Genomic DNA, 22,717 nt, shown 5'->3' with positions numbered 1-22,717 from the left:
GTAGTATTAGCGAAGTAGTTGGTAGCTCTGTTGGTAATGCTAAATCTACACTCGGTAAGTGTACTTTTTAAGTTCATTCCAACAGGATAAAGTAAATGCACACAAAGAAGCGTCAAAATAGTGGAAGCTCTTGTCCGCGCTACGTGAGGCTATGCCTCCTGTATTGTTAGATGTGTCTTGGAGACTCATGTAGATGTGTATAGATGTGAATGTGGTGTACTATCGCGTGCGCTTGTCCGATCTTGTGTTTAAAAAAATCATTTTTTTCTTTTCCTTTAATGATTAGCAATCTCTACCACTAAGGTCCTGTTTGTCCTAGCAGTTTTTCAGCGTAAAAAGCCAAAAGCTTAAACAAATATCGATTTTATTATGTAGCTTCCAAAAAGCTAAGTTTATATGAAAAGTTGGAAAGCTCAATTTTATGAACTTTTCGTAGCTTTTTTTTAGCTCGGAAAGCTAAACATATCTTTTAGAAGCTAGTGTTGGCTTTTTAGAAGAAAAGACCCGCAACAGCTTTTCAGAAAAACTTAAAAGTTACAGCTCAAACAAACAGACCCTAAGAGTCTAAGAGTTGGATATACTGTATTACTTTAATCGGCATGATGTCCTAAACAAATGTATGCATTTTTAGTGTACACTGACTAAAATCGATTGTAATATTATGTACTCCCATCATCTGAAATTACATGGCTCATTTTCAACTATAATAATCAACTTATAAATATTTCATCCGTGCCACACAAAAGTGTAGCCATAAAGAAAATATATTTTGAATACAGATTCCACAAGACAAATTAATAATAGTAATAAAGTAATTGTCGTTCAAAATCTTCGTCCCGACAAAACCAAATGAAAAATTGATGGAGTATCTAGCAACCGTGCTCGTAGCACATGGCACAAAGACTCACTTGGTAAGTCAGCAAGCCCAGGAGGCACGTCGGCGTGCCAGGTCACAAAAGCAAATCAGCTTTACCGACAGCTATATGAATGAGCACTCACCCATAGCGTCTAGGAGACCGCTGCTGAATTTGCTGAACAGAGGCGGCGTTCAGAGGATCAGAGCATGGAAGGTTCTTGGTCTGAGATGAGGCTGTATATGAGCCGGTAGGTCAAAGTTGGAGTCAAACTGGGCCTACTGCTCCCTCTATTCCAAATTACATGCCGTTTTGACTTTTTTTAGACATAGCATATATTTAGATGCATAATTAAAAATATGCACCTAGAAAAGTTAAAACGATCTATAATTTAAGATAGATGGAGTAGTTATTAAGGTGTTCAGACCACGTTGCTTCAGCTTGTGATTTGACTGTCGGAACACTTTTGTGCAGAAAGATTCAGCGACGAACGCTGCAGGTTATGGCTTGGGCAACCAGAGGAAAAGTCAACGGCTTAGAGCTGGAAGTAGTAGAGGAGATTGGTAGCCAGTCAACGGTAGAGACAGGTCTGTAGCACTGCTGGTTGCAACAAAACTGGTCAACTGGAGTACTCGTCTGGTACGCTTGTGTCGTGTTGTGTGCGGCTCAATATTTTTTTTGTTCTTTTAAAAAAGATCATTTTGGAACGTGCAGCAGGTGGAGATCGTCGATATTTGGCAGGGCAGGAATCCAGTGCTGTTCTTGTCAAACAAGACAAAGTCGATACATGCCCCAATTTTGGCTATTTGAGTAGCACTGCTGAATTTGTCCAACTATGTAGGTTTTTCGACCAAAGGGAGAGTCGCCTGTGTTTCCTCTACTCAAAAACGTTCTCGTCAAAATTTGCTCGAAAACAACTCTTCGCCAAGACTAGTCAAGCTCAAGCAGTATATAGCGGAGACAACTTTTTTACGCCGAAAAAGGTCATCAGAAGAATGAAAGTAGCAATAAGAAACACTAACGAATACATTAGTTGCGCACAGCCAGTCGCACTAGCCAAGTCATAGATACTGTCATCATCAGGGGGATGAAATAACAAGTCTTCCAAGTTCCAAGTGTCAGAAGCTCTAATCCATATGGTCCGATTGCTACCGAGTCACCAAATCAGATTCCCTGCAACAACATAGCGATGTTTGTCAATTGCCTGCCTCGATAAACATAAAAGCTGATCAATCTTAGGCGGCCCAAGGTGTAATTTCAAGATTCCGTAAGCTTGCATAGTTACCATCCTAGTTACCATCCTAAACGGGAAGGGGCTTGATTTTAATGCTAGGGAGAGGGCTAATATGGGTTGACAAGATGAGCATGATGATCTGGGCTCTTTTATCCCTCTCCAGGTGGCAGTAGATCCTGATTTTTTTAAGCTTTTCGCAACCAAACGTCATTGTTGCTTCCTTGCAAGGAGGACATATTTCAGAAATAGCATTTGCAAGCCTGTCATAGTCATCAGCTCCACTCTGATAGATTAAGAAAAACACTATTAAACTCAACCCATAAACATAACAACATGGCAGGGGGAGGGGTTGGTATATCTTACAGTGTCAAGTTGCAGGATAACTTTTTCCACACTAGGAGAGCGCCGAAGCAAGTATATTAGTGGATAGCACCCACCACTCAAAAACCACTCGCCCAGGTGCAATCGTTTCAGTTTACTGAATGTCTCACACCTTGGAAGATCACGCTGCAATACCTTTGGCACCACCTGAAAACAAGTCATGGTTTCAAAGGATATACAAAGACAATAAATTGGAGCAATTGTAAATTTAAAGTAAGTAGCATACATCTTCATAGACAGATGGGGATACCAACGTCAAGCTGTTGGCATTTGAAAGAGCACTGAGAATACTGCACTGAACCTGAGAGTTACTAAAAGAGAGTGAATACAGGTAAATTGAGACCGTTTTCACTGACGACACATCCATGAGGTGAATATTTCTTCTCGGAATCTCCTCTAGGCTCAGGGAGACTAGGTTTGGCATATTTATCACAAGATACTGAAATTCTATAGGGAAATCTTTCTCAGTTTGCGTGCTGGTAATGGCCAAACTCTTCAATGTGGTTGAAGAAAACATGGTGGCATGGATGGCACAACTCATCAAGTCTAGGTCGTCCAGCAACGGGCAACAGGAAGAGAGATTCTGGGCAAACCAGTCATCTATAGAACAATGGCAAAGGCCTAAAATTTTCAAGTACACCGAGGTGAAAGGAAAGGGATAACCCTGCATAGAAAGGGGCTTGGGGCCGAAATGTTTCAGTATGCCTATAGCCCAGGCCTTGCTATTAAGGGCATGGCGAATCCATGGGTGCATGTCAGAATAGTCAAGGGAATCATCAGAGTTGTCGCATTCAGCAGAAATCCAAAATGCATCCAGTGGCACCGGAACTGGCAATGAACTTCGGATCAGAAGCGCATTGTTAACAAACTTTCTGTAAGGTCATGTTTAGTTACTCCCAAATTCCCAACTTTGGCACTATGCAAAAAGAAGATTCTCCATCACATCAAACTTACGGTACATGCATGGAATACTAAATGTAGACGAAATCAAAAACTAATTGCACAGTTTTATTGTACTTTGCGAGACGAATCTTTTGAGCCTAATTAGTCAATGTTTGGACAATAATTCACAAATACAAACGAAATGCTACAGTTGCGCATTTATGGCAAAATACCAATTTGGCCACTCCCAAATTGGGAACTAAACAAGGCCTAAGTTCTCATGCTGCTGAACTTGGCTGAGTCAAAATTGAGCCACATCAAAGATGCCCAGAGATTCTGCCACCTCCGTGAAAGCAGACTTGTCTGCGCTGCCTCCTGCAGGGTTAGGAAGTACATGACATGAAGCAGCAGCTCATCCGGTAGGGCACTGATTCTGTCGGGGGCACTCTTCTGACTGGAAGAGCCAGGGATCGCTGTTCCTCGAAGAGCTTGCTTCATCAGGGGCATTCGATCGAGCAGGTGTTGCACATGGATACCGTCTCTGCAGAACAAAGGAACCCACACAAGAGGAGAAACATAAGCAAAAGGACTACATTACACAGTAATATCCAATCATAAATGCATTATTGCAAGCATAAAAGAATGAGTATAATACATAAATAAAAAATACAATCTATGTGACAATTTTTTAGGGGAAAAGAAAAACTGTTTACTTTACATCCCTCACCAGTCAATACTGGGCAATGGACAGGTTACCTCCTTGATGTCATTTCACTCAGGTTTTAATCCACGGTGGCATTTATATGGGCTAGTTTTAGAATGAGATGGCAACCCAACCAGCATATTCTTCAAAAAATCAAAAAACGGTGGGACCAAATGTTAACATCTAAGCACAATCTTCTTTCTCTCCTCTAAGTCCTCTGTACATTTATTCTCAACTGGTAGCACAGAACGGTACTATCAGCACCAATGGCTGCTAAAGCGCTCATCCCAACTCTGGTATTCCATTGGTTTGTTTAACAACTGCAACGAAGACCTTACCGGCTTTTTAAACAATGCTTCATATGAAGGATGTCCTATCCTCTATGCATCCCACGTGCACAGTTATTAAATCAGCAATGCCGCCGAATTAAGAAACTCAGTTACTCCCTCCATTCCAAATTATAGGTCATTCTGGTTGTTTAGTTTATAGACTTTGTTATGCACTTAGATATACCCTATGTCTAGATGCATAATACTCCCTCCGTTCCAAATTATAGGTTATTTTGGCTTTTCTAAGTTTATAGATATTATTATGCATCTAGACATACACCATATCTAGTGCATAACAAAAACTATGCACCTAGAAAAATCAAAACGACCTACACTTTGGAACAGAGGGAGTAATATTTAGAGGCAATTCCCTACAAACCACTAAAAAAGTTCTCAATTCCATATGTGCCATTAAAAAATTCTGGTACCTCTCATACCATTAGATCATTTTTTACTGGACCTCAATGCCACCACCGTCTAGTTTAGGTAAATCGGAAGCTAACAGTGAGATGAAATAACCATTTTGCCCTTCTACTCCCTTTCGATCTTTCTCTCCTCTCCTCTGGCCGTCCTCGGCTCCGCTCCCGCCTTTCTCCTCTCCTCCTCCTGTTCCAATTCGACCTTCGAGGCCATGGCCATGGCCTCATTGTCCGCCATGCCCACAAGACCGCACAATGGAGGGACTCTGGAGCCCCACCCCGTCTAGGGGCTTCTTCAACAATCAACATCCTCATCCTGCCACCGCAGCCTACGTCCTCCTCCCCGAACGCCACCGCACCGTGATCGCGCCCTTTTCCGTGTTCGTCACCTCCGCCTCCACGACCGAGCCCATGCCCAGGCGCCGCCACCGGATCCTCGAGCTCTGGGGGCTGCAGCCATCACAGTAGCCGCCGCCCAGGCCCCAGCCAACTAGCGCCGCCGCGCAAAGGAGGTCGAGCTGTCCGAGCTGGCGTCCGCCATGTGCCCCATTGCTACTCGCGCGGCTGTGTTCCGGCCTTCCGAAGCCGCCCTGGCACCCTTCGACGCCTCCTCGACCGCCACCGTAGCCGCCGCCAGCGCACCCACTGAGCTCCCACGCATGTCGAACACCATGCCGATGATGAGGTCCGACAGGGAATCGCGATACGGCTAGGGAAAGGGGCTCGGCCTGTCTAGGGGCACGGATATGCGAACGAGAGCACGGGGTTGGGGGGCGGGGGTGGCGGCACCGCCGCCGGCGACAATGGAGCAATGGTAATCACAATAAGAGAGGAAGCGTATTATAGTCATTTTTTAAAGAACGGGCATGTAACGGAGACTTTAACTCCAAAAACCTCACGGAAGTGGCACTGAGGTCCGATAAAAATTGACTTGATGGCATGAGGGGCGCTTGAACTTTTTCAATGGTACATATGGAATTGAGAACTTTTTTAGTGGCTTGTAGGGAATTGCTTCTAATATTTATGCATCTAGAAAAGCCAAAACGACCTATAATTTGGGATAAAGGAAGTAATAAACAACACGACCATATGGATACTACTCATATAAACTAATATAGAACAGTGCACGATGAACATTCCAGTACAATGCACTACAGCATCAGCATGCCATCAACACTTGCAAAAAGAGAAAGAAATGGGAACGGGAGACCGGGCACACTGTGACATTCCGGGCCAACTATGGATGAATTGAGCCCACTAAAGGTTCATGCGAGTGGTATGGCATGTGTGTGGATCTTGCTAGTTGAGGGTGGGTTTCACCAATATATAAACTCAAGTGCCAAATGCATTCCAACCTTTAGGTTAACCCTTTTACGCGAAGTGAGGATGAAAGCGTAAGCGGGGTTGATGCGAATGCGTGTTTTACTCTATGTGCGAGTAGAACTGAGCTATATTTGGGACTGGGGCGTTACACACACTCACTTATAGTCCCAAGATGCCCCCATCGGAATCTTTTCAGCTGCTCCTCAAACCTGTAGGCCACACAAACACAAGGTCCATCAGAAATTCAGAATGTAGGGCCAACAAAAACACATCTTAATCTGGTTCAAAAAGCGACAGCAAGGGCAAGAGCGTACCAACCAAGGACGGCTATGGTTCGGAATGCCGGAGAAATGGGGGATTTGAGCTCGGATTCCGGACGGCCCAATTGAGGAGTCAGCAATGTGGTGCGAGGGAGCAGGCAGGTGCATACCGCGCCGACGTGCTTCACCAGCGCTAGCTGCGGCGGTTGGCCGCTAGATCTAGTGGGAGGCATCTCAACGCCCCTGTCGGCAGCGTGGTTATTGGCCGGGCGTGTGATCCCTGGCTGCGGGGTCGGGGTCCGACGCCGGCGGCTCGGCGCTTGGGGAGTGGCGTCGTGAGGCAGCGGCGGCGGCCTGATCTGGAGTGGGTGAAGTGGGGCGCGTGCTGTCGGACGAGCCTCTGCAGAGGGACTCGTCCCTCTGACGCGTGGGCCCACGTGCTTGCGTCTGGAGTGGAGTGGGCCCATGCTGTTAGTGACAGTATTTTAAATCATTTGGCAGGGTTGTGGCCATAGCTGAAACGGTTCCGGTTGCAGCATCTTTGGTGGAGCAGCTTCTCTAGTGATTCTGAAGTTGTTAAAAGTGTTGGCAAAATAACTTCTCCTGTATTTTTAAAATGGATGTAAGAGATCAAATGTCCTTGGTTGCGTGGATTATTTGAATGGATGAATTGAAACTTAGTTTATAATTTGAGGTTATAAGAAATTATGAAAATAAATTGAAGGGATTAGTGCTTTTGTAATTATAAAATTAGCATAATCCTTACGGTAATTTATATGAAATAAAAAATTAACTAATAAAATTATAGATTAAGTCAATACTTTTTCTCTCGTTTCTCCTTTATTTATTTTACTTTTTTTCTCCTTTCTTTATTTTCTCTATTTTTTTGCTTCCGTACTTATCTTATCCGCTCCTGCCTTGTCTTCTCCACGTCAGGCTGCTTCAGCCACGCGACGTCGTTCTCCTCCGTCCCCCGGTCGTGTTGCTTCCTCCGTCCCTGCGATGCTGCAGCCCCGCTTCTACCGCCGCCAGAGCGCTGCTAGCTTGCTGCAGCCCCGCCTCTGCCGTTGCCGGGGCGCTGCTGGCCTCCTGCTGCTGTACCCCATTCGTGCCAAGATCTGCTGCCAGGCAAGGCCGGGCCGCTGGCTACGCGCTCGCGACCACGCCGGGCCGTGAGGCTGCGCCGGCGCTGGGAGCCGCGCCCAGGCCAACCATCGGTGCTCCTCCAGTCCTCCGAGCCGTACGCCGCCACACCCGATGGTTAGAGAGAGGGGACGCTGGGATGGAGAGGCCCGGTGGCAATTTTGCTGTAGATAACGCGAATTTGAGGGGCAAATCAATACTTTTTGACGCAGGCAAGAGGAGCAGCCGCGGGGAGTTGGTTTTTTCGGCTCCGGTGCCGCTGTACATTTTCTCGACCGGCTCCGCGAGGGCTTCGGCCTCGAAGCCGTTCTAGCCCTGCCAATGAGGTCCAAGAAATTTTAGGTTAGAGCTATTTGGTCGATTGAGGAAGAGCAAGAAATTTTAGGATAGAGCTATTCGGCCGATTGAGGAAGAGCAAGAAATTTTAGGATAGAGCTATTCGGCCGATTGAGGAAGACGAGATATCGTCACTTCTAGCATTTCTCGATAATTCATGCACTTTTTCGTCCATACCAACGTGGATACAAACCAAATTCATCTTTGTTGATTTGAAATTCTCTATTTTACCCATATACATCCAAAGCTATCTCACGCCTTTGGCCTCTTCCACGTGTTCTGATAATTTTGTTTAATTAGCAGTTCCAAATATCTAAATAGATGTTGACTGCGATGTAATAGAGTAGGTAGAATTTAACAGTTCAAAACTTGAAGTTTCTGCGTGCACATTCGTTATGAATTGGCAACAGAGTGCGTGAGCGGGTAGAATTTTTTTTACAGTTCAAAACTTGTAGTTTTTGCGTAAAAATTTGTTATGAATTAGCAATAGAGATTTTAACTTAAAAGCTATGAGGCTGTTAAGGTTTGTTTGTTTGAGCTTTCTGGTAGTTTTTAGCGTGAAAAGTCAGAAGCTCAAACAAACAACAAACTTTCCGTGCAGCTTCCGAAAAACCAGAAGCTCAGAAAAGTTGAGTTTATATGGAAAGCTGAAAAGCTCGATTTTTCGAACTTCTTGTAGCTGTTTGTAGCTGTTTAAGCTTATAAATCTAAACACATCTTCTAAAAGCTAGTATTGACTTTTTAAAATTAAAAAACCAGCAACAGTTTTTTAGAAAAGCTCAAAAACTGCACTCAAACAAACAGGACTTTAGTCGACTAAGGAAACAAGGTCAAGTTGAGTGCTAAGGATATTTGAAAAGTCAAAATTTCAATGCTCTATTTTTTGATACGAGGTAACTCAGTGCTGCTCTTGTCAAGGCTGATCTGCTTTGCTTAGGGATTTTGGGTAGCACTTGGAAGCCAAAAAAAATATCCAAACAGGTGCTCGTCTATAATTCATTTTTATGAGCACTTTTTATATGAAAGTCGCAAAAGAAATAATGGTCAAAATGCTATCTCGAGAATTATATGACGTCTAAAAAGGAGATTGGGAGAGAAATGGACGGGCGACAGAATCATAGTACTAAATGATTTATATAGACACTGGAAATTATACATTGCCCACATAAGCAACATTGCAATTTTACGCTTTACGCCATTGGATACGTATTTTCATCAGCAGTCGTGAGTCGTGTCTATCGAAGTAATCGCCCCTACTTCCGGGCCCACCCGACAGTGAAAGGGGGGCACACGACACGGCGCCCACCCACCTTCCCCCCGCCCCCGAAGTCTCCCCGCTCCCGCACCGCCGCCGCGGACCTCGCCGCCGGCAATGGCGTGGCTTGCGCGCTCCATCGCCAACTCCCTCCTCGCCCCCGAGGAGCAAGAATCCAGCGGTACCGGCCCGGGCCCCTCCGCCTCCCCCGGCTCCTCCTCCTCCCCGCCGCGCGGCGTCCGCGAGGACCTCTCCGAGTTCACCGGCGCGCTCGCAAACCGCTTCCAGGGCCTCGCATCCTTCCTCGCGCCCGCCGCCCCCGGCGGAGGCGCGCCGCGGCGGCCGGACCCGGCCGAGATCGCGGGCCGCTTCCGCGCGGGCCTCGCGCGGCTCCCGGGCCGCCAGGCCGTCGCGGATCTCGCCAAGATCGCCTCCTCGCTGCTGCCCCCGGAGGGCGGCGACGCGGACTGGGCGGAGTCCGCCGTGGGGGTCACCGAGGAGGTGGTCGCCTTCGCGCGGGACGCCGCTCTGAGGCACGAGCTCTGGCTCGACTTCCCCCTCCTCCCCGACGACGCCGACTCCGACGGTTCGTGCGTTTCTTCATTGGCTCCCCGAAAGGCTTGTTGTTCATCAGTCTCTTTTATGATTCAGTACTGATTGTGTTTTGTTCTAATGATGTTAAGTGCAGATTTCGACATGACTGATGCGCAGCAGGACCACGCGCTGGCCGTCGAGAGCGTGGCGCCGGAGCTGGCTGATCTACGGATCGAACTCTGCCCCAGCCACATGAGCGAGGGCTGCTTCTGGAAGATATACTTCGTCCTGCTGCATCCTAAGCTCATGAAGGAGGATGCTGATATTCTGTCGACTCCACAGGTGATTTGCCTTAGCATAAGTTCATTGAGTTAAGCCATATGCCCATATCAGCCAACTTAGTAACTGAGGATTTACTTGATACAAGTTAACCAAGTTAGTCTCCTTCATTCAATAATAAGTTCACTTGGACGAATAACAGCATGAATTTGTTAGCTGAGGTGAGTAAAGGAATGCGAGTCAAATGCAGCATCAGATTAGTTGTTAAATCGATACTGTATTTTGCAGCACATCTTAATGTTTGCTACATTGTACTTGGTATCATGGAAGATTGGGGTGGAAAGAAACTTAGTGCATTTCATTTTTCGTTTGACATATCTTGGACCTAAGGTTCTGTGTTCTCGGAAGGCAGTCATGCTCATTTGGCAGTAGTAGGCATGAATATGATCGTAATGTACATAAGAAATTTGTGTTTTTACAAAAAAAAACTTTGCATCACAGTTATGATTTCTGAGTGAGATCTGCTTGAGGCACATGCGTTCTTCAAATGAAATGCTGTAATGTTTTGGTAAAATGGTCAATAAATCATTGCCATATCTCTGTTGTTCACCCTTTACATCAGCCAATATTCCATCTGCAACTTGGTCATCCGTTTGACCTCACTCTGGGATTTGATTTCAAAACGTTGAGTTCTTCGGCTTTCAGCAATAATAAAATATGGTTGACTAATTAGCCTCATTCGGCACATATATTCTCAAGCTTTGTGCTTCTGTTCCTACCTTGGAACCTCTCCTTTTCATTGGATAAGCTAATGAAGCCTTTACTTATCAAGTGTATGTTACAAGTGTCATGGATTACTGGGTTTGTTATAATCCGAATCCACCTTCTCTTTTGTGTCAGCTAAGCTAGTGTAGCCTTCCCACATTCCCTTCCTCCTGCCTTAAAGTGAATCTAGTTATCATTCTTTTTATTGGCTGCCATTGTTCTTCTTGAAAATACGAATTAATGGTAGTTTTGCATTCTAATTCTTAGACATTTGTTTTGAAGGGAGTTGATTTAAAGAAATCACTTTGAAATAGGCCCATGGTCTGTGCATGGCCCAGCATAGGCATTATAATTTATAACTTAATTGATTCATTGTGATTGTTTGCCAGGCATGCATGCTTTAGAGTTTAGAGATGGATATTTGACAGAAAGTCTAATGGGTCCTCAATGATTAGTAGTTTCTGTTTGTGATTTTACTTTCTTGCAAGTCATGATGGATTACCCATCCAAATACGCCCCTAGTTAGAAATTGGCCTAACTCAGACTGCACAGCTGAAGCGATTCGTTATATTCTAGTAATTTTCTATAATAACTGAGTGATTCGTTTAGTTTAGCTGTTAGCCTGTTACTGTATTTCTGTCTATTCAGTTCCTTCTTTAGTCCAATTTTATTCACATAATGATGCATTGCATGAGTCTGAGCTCTGAAGTTTCATATTAGCTGCAGGAAACATGTCAAACATCAAAAGTCAGAATTAGCCATCAAGTGAATGTTGACTCACTAAAAGTGTTGGAACATAAAGTGCACTATGATGAGACTGATTAGCCCCTATGTTCGAATAATTCATAACACTTATTAGCTCTCACATGCATGCATGAGCCCTGAGAGGCAGATATATCGACAGAAAGTCATCTTCGATAGGCCCTCTTTGCTTTAGTAGTTTCTGCTGCTGATTTTGCTTTCTTGCTAGTCATGATGCTTAACCTTTTATTTGTTCTGACTGCCCAAAAGATAAGCTGGTGTCTGCCAGCTCTTACATGTTTGCTAGCAAACTTCTTATCAGCTTTTGATCACCTTGGCACAGATTTTGGAAGCTAGAGGCAAGTTGTCACACGATTTGCGATATCAGACGAAGATACAGAGCAGCAATGAAGACACCGTACCTGTGCCTTTCAGCAATGTAGATGGTGCTTTAGCTTCTCCTGTAGAGGTTTTGAGCACATTAAAGGGTCAGGATGGCTCTGTGATGGCCACATCTTTTAGCAACATAGACTATGGCATCTCTCAACCAACCAATCAGGAATTTCTATCAGCTAATGCAATCAGTGATGCTGGAACTGTTTCTTCAGATAACATCAGCAGCAGTGTACCTGTACAGCTAGTGCCCATATTGAAAGATGCTACTGTGGAGTCACAGTCTACGGTGGAAGAAAGTACACGTGATCTCTCTACAGGAGATGCAACAACAGAAGAACAGAGCATGCAAATGTCTGAGATAGCATTGGTGGACAATTCTCCTCCTAAAGATGACCAACAGAAACAACATTTAGCTGACATCAGTGAGCAATCAAGAGTTGACATTCGGAAAGCTTATCATGATGAGGATGATGATGGCGATGAATGGTTGGAAGAGGAGACAGGGGGCCCAGGAAGCACGGCGATTCCAATTGCAGATGATGAAGATGTATCCTTCAGTGATCTAGAGGATGATGATGGTACAAAATGACATCGCCAGCAGCAGCTTCATCATCCTCTAGAATTTGTGCAGCCGATTCCATTATACGGTCAAATGCGAGGAGCTTGGAAGATGCCCACTGTATGGTCTCGTACTCTCGTAGGGCTGCTGTGATCAGCTGCTACTGCTTCAGAATTCGCTGTGACCCTGGTACTTTACAGTGCGCCACGGTTTTCGCGGTACAAATATGCCCCATTTTTATCTTCCAACTCGTGGATTTAAGGTTGTGATGTTTAGTGACTGTTGTACAGTGTGCAGAGACTACTACGCATATTTGGATGCTTTGGAATTTCAGATAATAGTCTGATTCCTCCAACCTGCCACCCTATATACAATCTGGGATGATGAAATAGAATTCGCCTTATCTTTATCTTCTCAAGGAATACATTATCTTCCAGGGGAAAATTTATTACATGTATGTGTCAGCAAATTCTATTACAGAAGCATCCAAGTCCAGAACTGACCAAGTAAAACAAGACAACAGAACAATAACCAGAAATTAGGCAAAATTTGGCCAAGCACCATATCCTCCGGCCGGAGAAGAATCTTTTCCTTGCTCAATTTGCAAGTAAACAAATTAAAAATCTTGTGGTGGAAACCATTGGGCGGTGCACACTCTGATTGATAGTTTAACGCGGTTTGATGCTGAATTAGGTTCTTGGTCCAGCGATCAACATGTTGGATTAGTATCAGGGAAAAGAAATTAAGAACGGATTAGGTGAGGCTTAGATTTCAAATGGGGTCTACGTCGTTGTCCCACCCTTGAGGCAGCAGGTCAACTCGGTCGGACCATGAACATGGCACATGGGACAAGAGTCACAGGATTGTACTGCTGCTTGCCTGCATTTCGAAGGCAGCTTTGCTGATGGCATTAGATTGGTGAGTAGCTATCTTATGACGTCAAGGAATGTGCTTGATCGAGCCTAGCTGGGTATTTCGTTTAGAAGTTTGATTTTTAGTTGAAGGTTGTGTCAAGCCCAAAGGCTACAGATTAAAGTTACGAAGAAATACCATATACTACTCATCGATACAACTGGTTTTTTGGTTTTGTTTTGAGTTTTGGTTGCCCAATTGGCACCACATAACAAAAGTGAACTGACAGATTTTTCCGGCGAATGAAACAAATATCAGTGAAGGACGAAGTTGGCGTTGGATCTCGAGATCGAGTTGGGCAACCATTCAGCCGCTGGGACCAACAACATTCCCACATGTGTGCTGCATTGCAGTTGTTGCAACTAGAAGATCCCTTGCCGTGTTCTTACTCAAGAGTCAGCAAGGGTACGGCCTCATCCTGCCCCAGACAGCAAATTAACAACGAAGCAGCGAGTTCGTTCGATAACCAACTGCCCCCGTACAATCGTCGATGACACCAATCAATAATAACAACAAGTTGAAAGAAAAAGCTTGATCACATACACAAACACTCCAGCATAGCCGCGCAAAACTGTCATCACTAACAGTAACACACATACAACTTTCTCCCATGGATCATGCAGGATGCATGCAGCAGTCTCGGTTACAATTACAGTGATCCGGATCGGAGCTACCGTGCATGCGTATGGAATCGAATTGCTCGGAGCGATATGCGGAGGCAGCCGCGGGAGCTGTAGCCTAGTTAGTTGTGGCCTCCTCCCTGGGTGTAGATGTAGTCGGTGTGCGCCACCAGCGTCCGCCTCATCAGGCACTCCTCCTCTTGCTCCGCTTCGCCTCCCTCTCCGGCGGCGGCGCCGCCGCACGGGTCGTCCTCCGCCGCCGCCGCCGTGAAGCCCGTCATCGCCTCCCCCTTGCTGTCCACCACCTGCAACGCACGCAGAGAAATTGAAAGAGACTGAGGTTGCTGCTGTACTACGCGTGCGGTCGTCTCCAACGCCATGCATGCATGGCGGCGGTGAGATCGAACGGCTGCCCTGGCAATGAGCACGCACGACGCACCTCACTGTCTTGTCCTTCTTGGAGCTCCGCGTGGCCTCTACTGCTCGCCGCCGCCTCCCTCGCCGCGTGGGCGGCGACGGAGAAGAGGAGCAGGAGCGACAGCAGCAGGGCGGCGGTTCGCCGTGGCGGCGATTGCGCCATGGCTGGCCTCCTCTTGCTGGTAGTTTCTTGGGCCAGAGAGGAACTGAGGGAGAGAGTGTGGTGGTTATGTGTTAGTTGGGTCGTTGGATTAATGGAGGCGGTGAGGTGTTGGTTTGGAGTTGAGGAGGGGGCGTTGGGAGGAAGAAGGCAGAGGCAGGCGAGGGAGAAGAGGCCATGGCAGAGAGGGGCTTTAATAGGGAGCCCATAAATGTACGTATAGCCCGGTCGCTGTAGCCTGCGGGGCTATTCAATGACGTGTGCTCTCTTCCATTTTCAGGTGATGATGCAGTCATCACTCTGCTTCGGGAAGCAGAGTGGAAAGTAGCGTAGTCAAACACTAGCGAGGGAATCAAAGGGCAGAAAACTAAGGGTCCGTGCTCCCACTTAATAAACTTTAGCACCTGTCACATTGAATGTTTGGATATCTACAGTAATCATTTGCTAATGATGAATTAATTAGTCTTAATAGATTCATCTTGCGAATTACCTTAGGGGTTCTGCAATTAGTTTTATAATTAGCTCACGTTTAGTCCATCCGAACATCTGACGTGACACATCTAAAGTTTAGCACATGGTATCTAAACATCCTCTGCGATCAATGCTTCTCAATTCAGTATTGTGACTAAATATTGTGTGCTCTTAGCCACGTGAAGTTTGCAAAAAAATGTTGGTGAGAAAAATAGTTTGGAAAATACGGTGGAGAACCTAAATAAATTTTAGGAAATACCGTAACTTTAAGAAGGAGTTTGCAGACCGTTAAAAATGTTGAAAAATATTAAATAAATGTTGAGTTTCATTGTTCCGGCCGGCCCAGGACCCCCACGCGCGCAACCCACACGACCTCACAAGCCCGGCCCACACACCCTCGCTTTCCTCTCGCCAGAATCCCGGACGGCCGCCGGAGCGCGATGCTCGCCGCGAGCACCGCCGGCTGCCGCATGCCATGGCTCGCCGCCGGTTTCCGACCGCCCCGATACTCCGGCGTGCGCCCGCGTCTACGGCGCCGCGTCCCAGCCATCCTCCCCAGGCGCCCCCTTCGTCTCCGGTACACCACTCCTCCAATCTCGAAACAACCATGGCTATCTTCCTTTTTTTCCCCATTTTTTTCCCCACGAAAACCAACCAACCAATAGCTATCCAAGTCTCTTCCCTTTCGTCTGGTATTTTAGAGTTGAAAAGCGTTTCATCAGTTCTTGTATGCTAGAGGATTTCATTTTCAGGACGAGAACGACTACACATTTCCAAAATTCCTGCAAAATCTGCCTGATGGGTTCTAAAATGATTAAATCCTGTATGGACAAATGATTAGTCGTCCTTTGCTAGTTTGGCGGCCGCAGCGCATTCATTAGCAATCTGCCGACACTTGACTGCGTCCTTCATATGCGGCGAATTCTCCAGGCATCACTGCATCCACGAAAATTCCTCTTGAGAAATCAGTTGACTGACTCCACTTGCAGGATAAATCGACCAATGCGCTGCTTCCCTGTACATTTCTCGAAGAAAATGACTGGTTGGGCCACGTGGGTTCGATCCCAGTCGCGCTCGTACGAACCACACGCTCACTCTGTCCAAACTCCAAAGTCACGGTCAGCTCTTTGCGTTTCCAAGATATATAAGTATCGTACCGTTGAATCTGAAGGTTCCTTTGCTGCAGAAGAAAGAAATAGTCGTACGGACAGCGGGTGCCGAAACTCGAGGGGACAGAGAAAAAGGCCCCTTGTGGCCGGAGAAGTCAGTCCTGGTGGCCATCGCCGGCGTTGAGGTCCTGAAACTGGTGGGAGCCTATCGCTGAGGCGCGCTTGGTATGTTTAGCTCCATCACTAGTGCTTTCCTTCTTGAATTTCTCTTCAACATATACCTTCTGTAGGTAGTATATGTAAGGTTGTGCAGAATCGGTATGCAGTTACATATTTGGAAATTGGATTGAGGGCGATATGGGTTAGTTTGATGTTTTGAACAAATCTCACAAAACAGCACGAACATGGCGAATATGTAGCAGAAAACCACGGGTTCTTGTGTTCTTTTGCACAAAACCTCATGATGGAGATGCTTGTCTAGTAGCACAAAACAAGGTGATTTAGCAATCTCCAGTCCAAGTGAGCACACACACAGGCGCTTAAACGGCTTCAAGCTGCCACTACATCTTCACCCCGTTCCTTGCCTAGTGAGAGAGCAAAGGCAGTTCCATGCCATGGTTCGGAAGAGTGAACACCAAGGCTGCAGCACTATGGTTTGTGCGTGCGTGCGCGTGTGTGTGGGGGGGGGGTGGGGTGGGGGGGGGGGGGGGGGGGTGCGGGGAAGGGGGAGGATTCAGTAATGAACTTTTGATTAGGCTACTAAGGGGATTTGTGGGTCTTTGGCATGGCTGAATTTAGCAAGAATTGTTATATTTGATTATCTGACCAGCAATTGAGGAGCCTTTCTGCAAATAGACTTGAGGTTTTCTTTGATTACCTTTAGGGAGTTTGTTATCTGTATCTTAGTATTGTAATTTACTCACTTAATTGGGTCACACAGTGTGAATAACAGTAGTCCAACATCCATCCTCATCTTCTCTTAGTTGCATGCTTCAACTTGTACATCTGTGGTCCGTGGATAGCAACATCCCTGTTACACTCACAAGTGTCTCCATCAACCCTTTTTTTCATCATGATGTATATGCTAAAGATTTTTGTGCTCTGATGCTGCATTCACATAGAATCGATTACATCAACTCACTCTTCAACACAATATTAGCCCTCCGTTGCCAGCGAGTGTGCTTGCTTGAAATGTTAGAGCGCTGAAAATATGAGGTTTTCTCATGTGTTTTGTGCACAAGGATACTAATATGTGCTTTTGTGCCATAAGTTTGATCTTTATACCTGTGAAATTTGCTATATTGTTTCTATCAAAATAGGTTTAGAACAATTGATTGTATGACTGATGATCTAATCCTTTGGCCCTGCAGCTGCAGTGTTCACTTGTTCAAATAGCTAGGCTAGAAGGATTTAAGTGAATTGATCTAATGTCTGTCTAACTTGAGTAATGAATATTGCATACTCCCACTGGTTGAATGGCTAAAAAAGTTGTCCCATAGAGATAGTAAAGCATGAGAAACAACTGTTAAAGAAGTTGAGTTTATACGGAAAAGATTGGACTGATTAAATTTTATTCCGCCTAAAAACGTATTTCAAATATATGTTATTGATCAGTATTGATTTTTCAATGTTTCCTTATCATATTTTCTTTTTTTTTTAAAAAAATTTGGCAGAGACAGGGCATTCAGCATTAAGGGATCTGTAATGTTGGCATACAACAGAACTTGCAGAAAATAAGATTATGACTGGAAATATCGCACGATGCGATGATAAATTGAAGTTTGAAGTAGACATCCATCAGAATATTAAGGTTTTCGCAGAAGATGAGATTAAATGGATTACTAGAAACTTTAGCATTCAAATCGGAAAAGGTGGCTTCGGAGAAGTGTATAGAGGGATTCTTGATGATGACTATGATGTTGTTGCAGTGAAGAGATATATCAGCAAAGATTTAAGAAAAGAGTTTATGGAAGAAGTAAGCATCCATAGTCAAATGAGTCACAAAAATGTGGTGGAGCTCATAGGCTATTGCATTGGGGAAAGTACTCTAATGATTGTTACTAAGTATATCTCCAAAGGAAACCTGGATGACATACTCCACGACAGTGAAATTCCCATCCCTTTGGATGTAAGACTGGGTATTGCTATAGGGTGTGCAGAAGCATTGAGCTATATGCATTCAATGCATTTATCAAGCGACAGCCTTGTTTGTCATGGTGATATTAAGCCTGCCAACATACTTCTAGATGGCAATCTGACAGCAAAATTGTCTGACTTTGGAGTGTCAAGGCTTCTTTCAGGTGGTGTCACTCAGTACACTGTACATATAAAAGGAAGCGTATCTTACATGGATCCTATATACTTTCAGGAGGGCTGTCTTACTCCGAGGAGTGATGTTTATAGTTTTGGAATAGTTCTCTTGGAACTAATAGCTCGGAAAAGGATAAGAAAAGGTGACATTAACCTTATTGGATCGTTCAATAAAGCCTGTGCATATGGGAAAGGTAGAGAAATATTTGATGCTGCAATAGCAAATGAGAACAATATGAAGATTCTAAAAGAAATGAAGAAATTGGCTACTGAATGCCTAACACTGGACATTCATAAACGTCCTCAGATGAATGTGGTGGCAAAACGCCTTCGGATACTTAAAAAGGAATTAAAGAACATACATGAAAAATATTCGGAACCCATTTTGGCATCGCACCACTCATGGCGCAAAAACTACAAGCAGGACATATCCATGCCCAGCTATAATTCTAGAATGCAGCTTAAGAAGAGTTTGAGCATTTTCAAAAGAAATCGTAGCAATTCTAAGATTCTATCGGAGCCTGGCAATGTGAGAATTTTCACACAGGAGGAGCTAAATGATGTCACAAATTACTCGTATTTACTCAGTGGAGGTACTTCAGGTAAGGTTTACAAAGGAACGCTTGAAGACAATACCGTGGTAGCGGTGAGGATATTTTCTGAGGTACTTGAGAGCTTTGAACAGGCGTTTATCAATGGAGGGATGATCTTATCTCAAATTATCCATAAGAACATCATCAGACTTTTGGGCTATTGCTTGGATGCTGATTGTCCAGCTTTTGTCTATGAGTATGCTGCTAAAGGTAGTCTCTCTGACATTCTAGATGGCCATGAATATTTCCCGCTACATTTACGTGTGAAGATTGCAGTTCAGACTGCAGAAGCATTAGAATATCTCCATTCCTCAGCAACTGGTATCATCAGACATGGTTATGTTGTACCATCCAAAATACTTCTTGATGACAATTTCACGCCAAAGCTCACAGGCTTTTCATGGGCTCGGAGGCTTATCAAGGAGAGTAACATTACTGCCGGTGACGATGTAATTTGTAGTCAGCTTCCCTCAAGCGGGCTCAACAATGACCCAATTCATGATCAGCGTGCGTTGCTCAAATTGAAAACCGATGTGTACCAGTTTGGTGTTCTTCTCTTGACACTCATTAGTAGGAAGAACTTCATATTTTACGCAGATCACGAACCCCTCATCTTACAATTTCGCGCAGCTTACCAGGCAGATAACAGAGGAAGGCCATTGTTTGATGATGACATTGCAGCTCGTGCTGAAGATATTGCTCTCCTTGAAGAGATCGGGAGGCTATCACTTAAATGTGTCTGTCTGGAAATAGATCAGAGACCAACAATGAAGGAAGTGGCAGAACACCTTAGGACACTTAGGACATCTTGGAAGAAGTCCTTGGAAGAAGTCCTTGGCCAAGGGAGCTACACTGGTGTCTGAAACTGTAATTAAATCTCATATCGCCGATGCTGAAGGCACTAAACTCGACAGGCTACTCGGTTCAGATATCAGAGATTGAACCTCGTGTACATATTGTGTGTGATGTGTTGTATTGTTATCAGAACATCTTGCCCGCACTGCAATTTGCAATTATGCTGTCAGTCGGATGATGTTATCTGAACTAGCGTGCACTCTGCATCTCACGCTGTCGATGACATGATGTTATTATCTGAATTTGTTCTGCTAACAGATGTAGAAAATTTATGTTCAGTGTTGGTAGTGTTGTTTCCTGAACAGATAAAATGTGCAGAAATACTATGTGATCTACAAGCTATATATGTGGTCTTTTGTTCCGATGTAGGGCTACTCCATTGTTGATCAGCTCGTGCAGCTCAGTGAGCAAATTAACGTAGTTTGTGGCGTCCGTGGACTAAGGATACAATTTGATTGTGAAAGGGCTTTAGCCCAGTAGTTAGAGCACCTGAGTAGCACTTAGTAGGCTTAGGTTCAACTTCCACTTAGTAGGCTTAGGTTCAACTTCCTGTGGAAGTGAATTAAACGGGTCTGGAATAAAAAAATAGGTATCCCCTACTTACTTTGGTAAAAAAAAGATACAGTTTGATTGGTATGCCGTATATTTGGTTTCCGTTGCTCTTAGGAGAACTTGTGTTACTTTTGTTCGACTGGCAAATGAATATACTTGCAAATACCCGTCGATATTGAAATCGGTGGTATTATGTACTTAGGAATGAAATTTAACAACTAGAATGACGTTGCTCCTTTTTTTTCCGCTAGGGGTGAAAGGCATATTTCTGACAATGGAGACCTAAACATGCTCAAAGGTAATACTCTTTCAGGTAACTGTCAAGAACTGAGAGAATACTCAGAATTTGCAAGGGGAAAAACACCAGATGCAAGAACACGAACTGAATTTGATGGTACAGATAGCTCACTGCTGAATCGATGAACTCTAGGATACAGATAAAGTTCTAGCATCGCCAAGAAGACGACAAGGAAGCTATCTACTCTGCCAATACTAGGGTTTTCAGTTCAATATTCGATAACCATTACAGCAGGTGACTCGGTACTAAATAGCATGGGCCGGTCATTACAATAAGCAAAGAGTTTAAGTTGAACAAATACTCATCCGACAAATAAGAGCAGGTGCTGCTTAGGCGAAACGGTGAAGTCATAGTTGATGATGACCCTCTGATGTGGAATCGACAGCTCAAGTGAAGTCGCTGAAGCGTTACAGCTACTGCCGACTTGTGCTCTGCTCTGTTTGCCTGACGAACTGAAAGGTGATGGTACTCTACTCCTGACACTGCCCCCTCCTTAACATCCTTGTCCTCAAGGATGAAATGATGGAAATACCTTGAGGATGAAGTTAGCGTCTTCCCAAGTAGCCTCCGATTCTGGAATGTTAATCCTGTGTATGAGCCATTGTACGATAGTTTCATTATTCCGAGGAATCATTCTCCTCTGCAATATGGCTTGAGGGGCACCTTTGATGGTGCCTTTGGAATCAATGAGAGGTAGCTCTTGGCTAGCTATGGCCTGAGGTCCCAGATGTTGTTTAAATTGGCTCACATGAAATGTATCATGAAGTTGACAACCTTTAGGCAAGAGTAACTTGTAATCTGATTTGCCAATTCTGTCAAGAATTTTGAATGGTCCATAGAATTTTGAGTGTAACTTGAGATATTTGTGTGCACTGAGAGATGTGTTTTTGTAAGGTTGTATTTTCAGATAGACCATGTCACCAATAGCAAATTCTCTGTCTGTCCCGTGTTTATCAGCTTGATGTTTGATTCTAGCTTGAGCTTTTTGTATGTTATCTCTTATAACTTGAGTAGCAACCTATCTGTTCCTTACCTGTTCTTGGGCAGACAAATCAAATCAGGGCAATCAGGTAAGACATCTTCAGCTACCAATGGTGGAGGAAATCCATATAAAGCTTGGAAGGATGTTATGTTGAGAGATGTGTGGTATGATGTATTGTACCACCATTTTGACAATGACAACAAGTAGAACCATCTCTGTGGGTTGTTAAAACACATGCATCTGAGGTAGTTTTCTAGGTATTGATTCACTCTCTCTGTTTGTCCATCAGTTTGTGGGTGATAAGCCGAGGATAAATGGAGTTCAACTTTCAAGTTTTAAACATTGATTGCCAAACTGAGCTTGTGGAAATGGGGTCTCTGTCTGTCACTATCACCTTGGGAAGCCCATGTAATTTGAACACATTGTCCATGTACAGATTGACCACATCTTGTGCAGTGTATGGGTGACTTAACGCAATGAAGTTGGAGTATTTTGTTAATCTATCCACCACCACTAAGATAACATTTTTTCCTTTAGATTTAGGAGGCCTTCCACAAAATCCATGGAAACATGTGTCCAAGCTAATTCTAGGATGGGTAGTTGAGCCAGTAGGCTAGGATATGGAATATTTTCAGGCTTGTTCTTTTGGCACACTGGGCAGTTTTTGACATATTGTTTGATTTGCTGGTGCATGCTTGGCCAATAAAAGATGAATTGTATTCTCTTGAGAGTAGCTCTTTCCCCAGAATGTCCACCAAATGCAGATTTGTGGAAAGTATCTAGCAACTGTGCCTTTATGGTAGTGTTATCTCCTATCATCAATTTCCCTTTATGCCTTAAGATACCATCTGTTAAGGAATAGTGAGGCACTGCTTGAGGATCAATGCTTAATTTTGCCAGCAACTCCAAACACTTGTTACCTTGTTCTAGCTTGCAATTACTTGTTCCATCCAGACAGGGAGTATAGTGGAAATTGCCATGACCTCTTGGGAATAAGTTGCTCTTGATAAAGCATCTGCAGCCTTGTTTTCTCTACCCTTTTTGT

At 44.5% G+C, this 22,717-nt stretch overlaps 4 protein-coding genes and 1 long non-coding RNA gene across 6 annotated transcripts; 2 read left to right on the top strand and 3 right to left on the bottom strand.

The window, feature by feature from the left end:
• Positions 1-2,155: 2,155 nt before the first annotated feature.
• On the bottom strand, positions 2,156-3,361 carry LOC117866818 (uncharacterized). The gene is made up of 3 exons (XM_034751100.2): positions 2,696-3,361; positions 2,452-2,616; positions 2,156-2,371 (listed from the first exon to the last, which is right to left on the bottom strand). Exons 1-3 carry the CDS (start codon positions 3,221-3,223, stop codon positions 2,156-2,158), a joined length of 909 nt encoding a protein of 302 aa, XP_034606991.2. The 5' UTR covers positions 3,224-3,361.
• An 80-nt stretch (positions 3,362-3,441) lies between these two features.
• On the bottom strand, positions 3,442-8,100 carry LOC140220165 (uncharacterized). Its single transcript, XR_011896285.1, has 3 exons — positions 6,440-8,100; positions 6,285-6,334; positions 3,442-3,892 (listed from the first exon to the last, which is right to left on the bottom strand). It is a non-coding gene; the product is annotated as an uncharacterized lncRNA (long non-coding RNA).
• Positions 8,101-9,175: 1,075 nt separating this feature from the next.
• On the top strand, positions 9,176-12,802 carry LOC117833787 (uncharacterized). Its single transcript, XM_034713387.2, has 3 exons — positions 9,176-9,705; positions 9,808-9,995; positions 11,782-12,802. The coding sequence occupies exons 1-3, from the start codon at positions 9,237-9,239 to the stop codon at positions 12,421-12,423; spliced, it is 1,299 nt and encodes a 432-aa protein (XP_034569278.1). The 5' UTR covers positions 9,176-9,236; the 3' UTR covers positions 12,424-12,802.
• A 1,061-nt stretch (positions 12,803-13,863) lies between these two features.
• Positions 13,864-14,683, bottom strand: LOC117833788 (uncharacterized). Its single transcript, XM_034713389.2, has 2 exons — positions 14,365-14,683; positions 13,864-14,230 (listed from the first exon to the last, which is right to left on the bottom strand). The coding sequence occupies exons 1-2, from the start codon at positions 14,503-14,505 to the stop codon at positions 14,048-14,050; spliced, it is 324 nt and encodes a 107-aa protein (XP_034569280.1). The 5' UTR covers positions 14,506-14,683; the 3' UTR covers positions 13,864-14,047.
• Positions 14,684-15,389: 706 nt separating this feature from the next.
• Positions 15,390-20,182, top strand: LOC117833405 (uncharacterized). 2 transcript variants are annotated; one of them, XM_034712875.2, is made up of 4 exons: positions 15,391-15,550; positions 15,963-16,091; positions 16,160-16,307; positions 17,756-20,182. In XM_034712875.2, the coding sequence occupies exon 4, from the start codon at positions 17,824-17,826 to the stop codon at positions 19,846-19,848; it is 2,025 nt and encodes a 674-aa protein (XP_034568766.1). In that variant the 5' UTR covers positions 15,391-15,550; positions 15,963-16,091; positions 16,160-16,307; positions 17,756-17,823; the 3' UTR covers positions 19,849-20,182. The 2 variants fall into 2 exon arrangements, with proteins under 2 accessions (XP_034568765.1, XP_034568766.1); XM_034712874.2 differs by having other exon boundaries at positions 15,390-16,091.
• Positions 20,183-22,717: the final 2,535 nt, after the last annotated feature.

This window comes from Setaria viridis, chromosome 8, assembly GCF_005286985.2.
Source record: "Setaria viridis chromosome 8, Setaria_viridis_v4.0, whole genome shotgun sequence".
Lineage (NCBI taxonomy): Eukaryota > Viridiplantae > Streptophyta > Magnoliopsida > Poales > Poaceae > Setaria > Setaria viridis.
This window is presented reverse-complemented; position numbering and strand designations above follow the sequence as displayed.

Coding starts and splice junctions, on each gene's coding strand:
- LOC117866818 (XM_034751100.2), bottom strand. CDS start 3,223: ATGCACCCATGGATTCGCCATGCCCTTAATAGCAAGGCCTGGGCTATA. Junction 2,617..2,695: donor CCCCATCTGTCTATGAAGAT/GTATGCTACTTA, acceptor ACTTGTTTTCAG/GTGGTGCCAAAGGTATTGCA. Junction 2,372..2,451: donor TTATCCTGCAACTTGACACT/GTAAGATATACC, acceptor TTAATCTATCAG/AGTGGAGCTGATGACTATGA.
- LOC117833405 (XM_034712874.2), top strand. CDS start 17,824: ATGACTGGAAATATCGCACGATGCGATGATAAATTGAAGTTTGAAGTA.
- LOC117833787 (XM_034713387.2), top strand. CDS start 9,237: ATGGCGTGGCTTGCGCGCTCCATCGCCAACTCCCTCCTCGCCCCCGAG. Junction 9,706..9,807: donor CGACGACGCCGACTCCGACG/GTTCGTGCGTTT, acceptor TGTTAAGTGCAG/ATTTCGACATGACTGATGCG. Junction 9,996..11,781: donor ATATTCTGTCGACTCCACAG/GTGATTTGCCTT, acceptor ACCTTGGCACAG/ATTTTGGAAGCTAGAGGCAA.
- LOC117833788 (XM_034713389.2), bottom strand. CDS start 14,505: ATGGCGCAATCGCCGCCACGGCGAACCGCCGCCCTGCTGCTGTCGCTC. Junction 14,231..14,364: donor AAGAAGGACAAGACAGTGAG/GTGCGTCGTGCG, acceptor CGTGCGTTGCAG/GTGGTGGACAGCAAGGGGGA.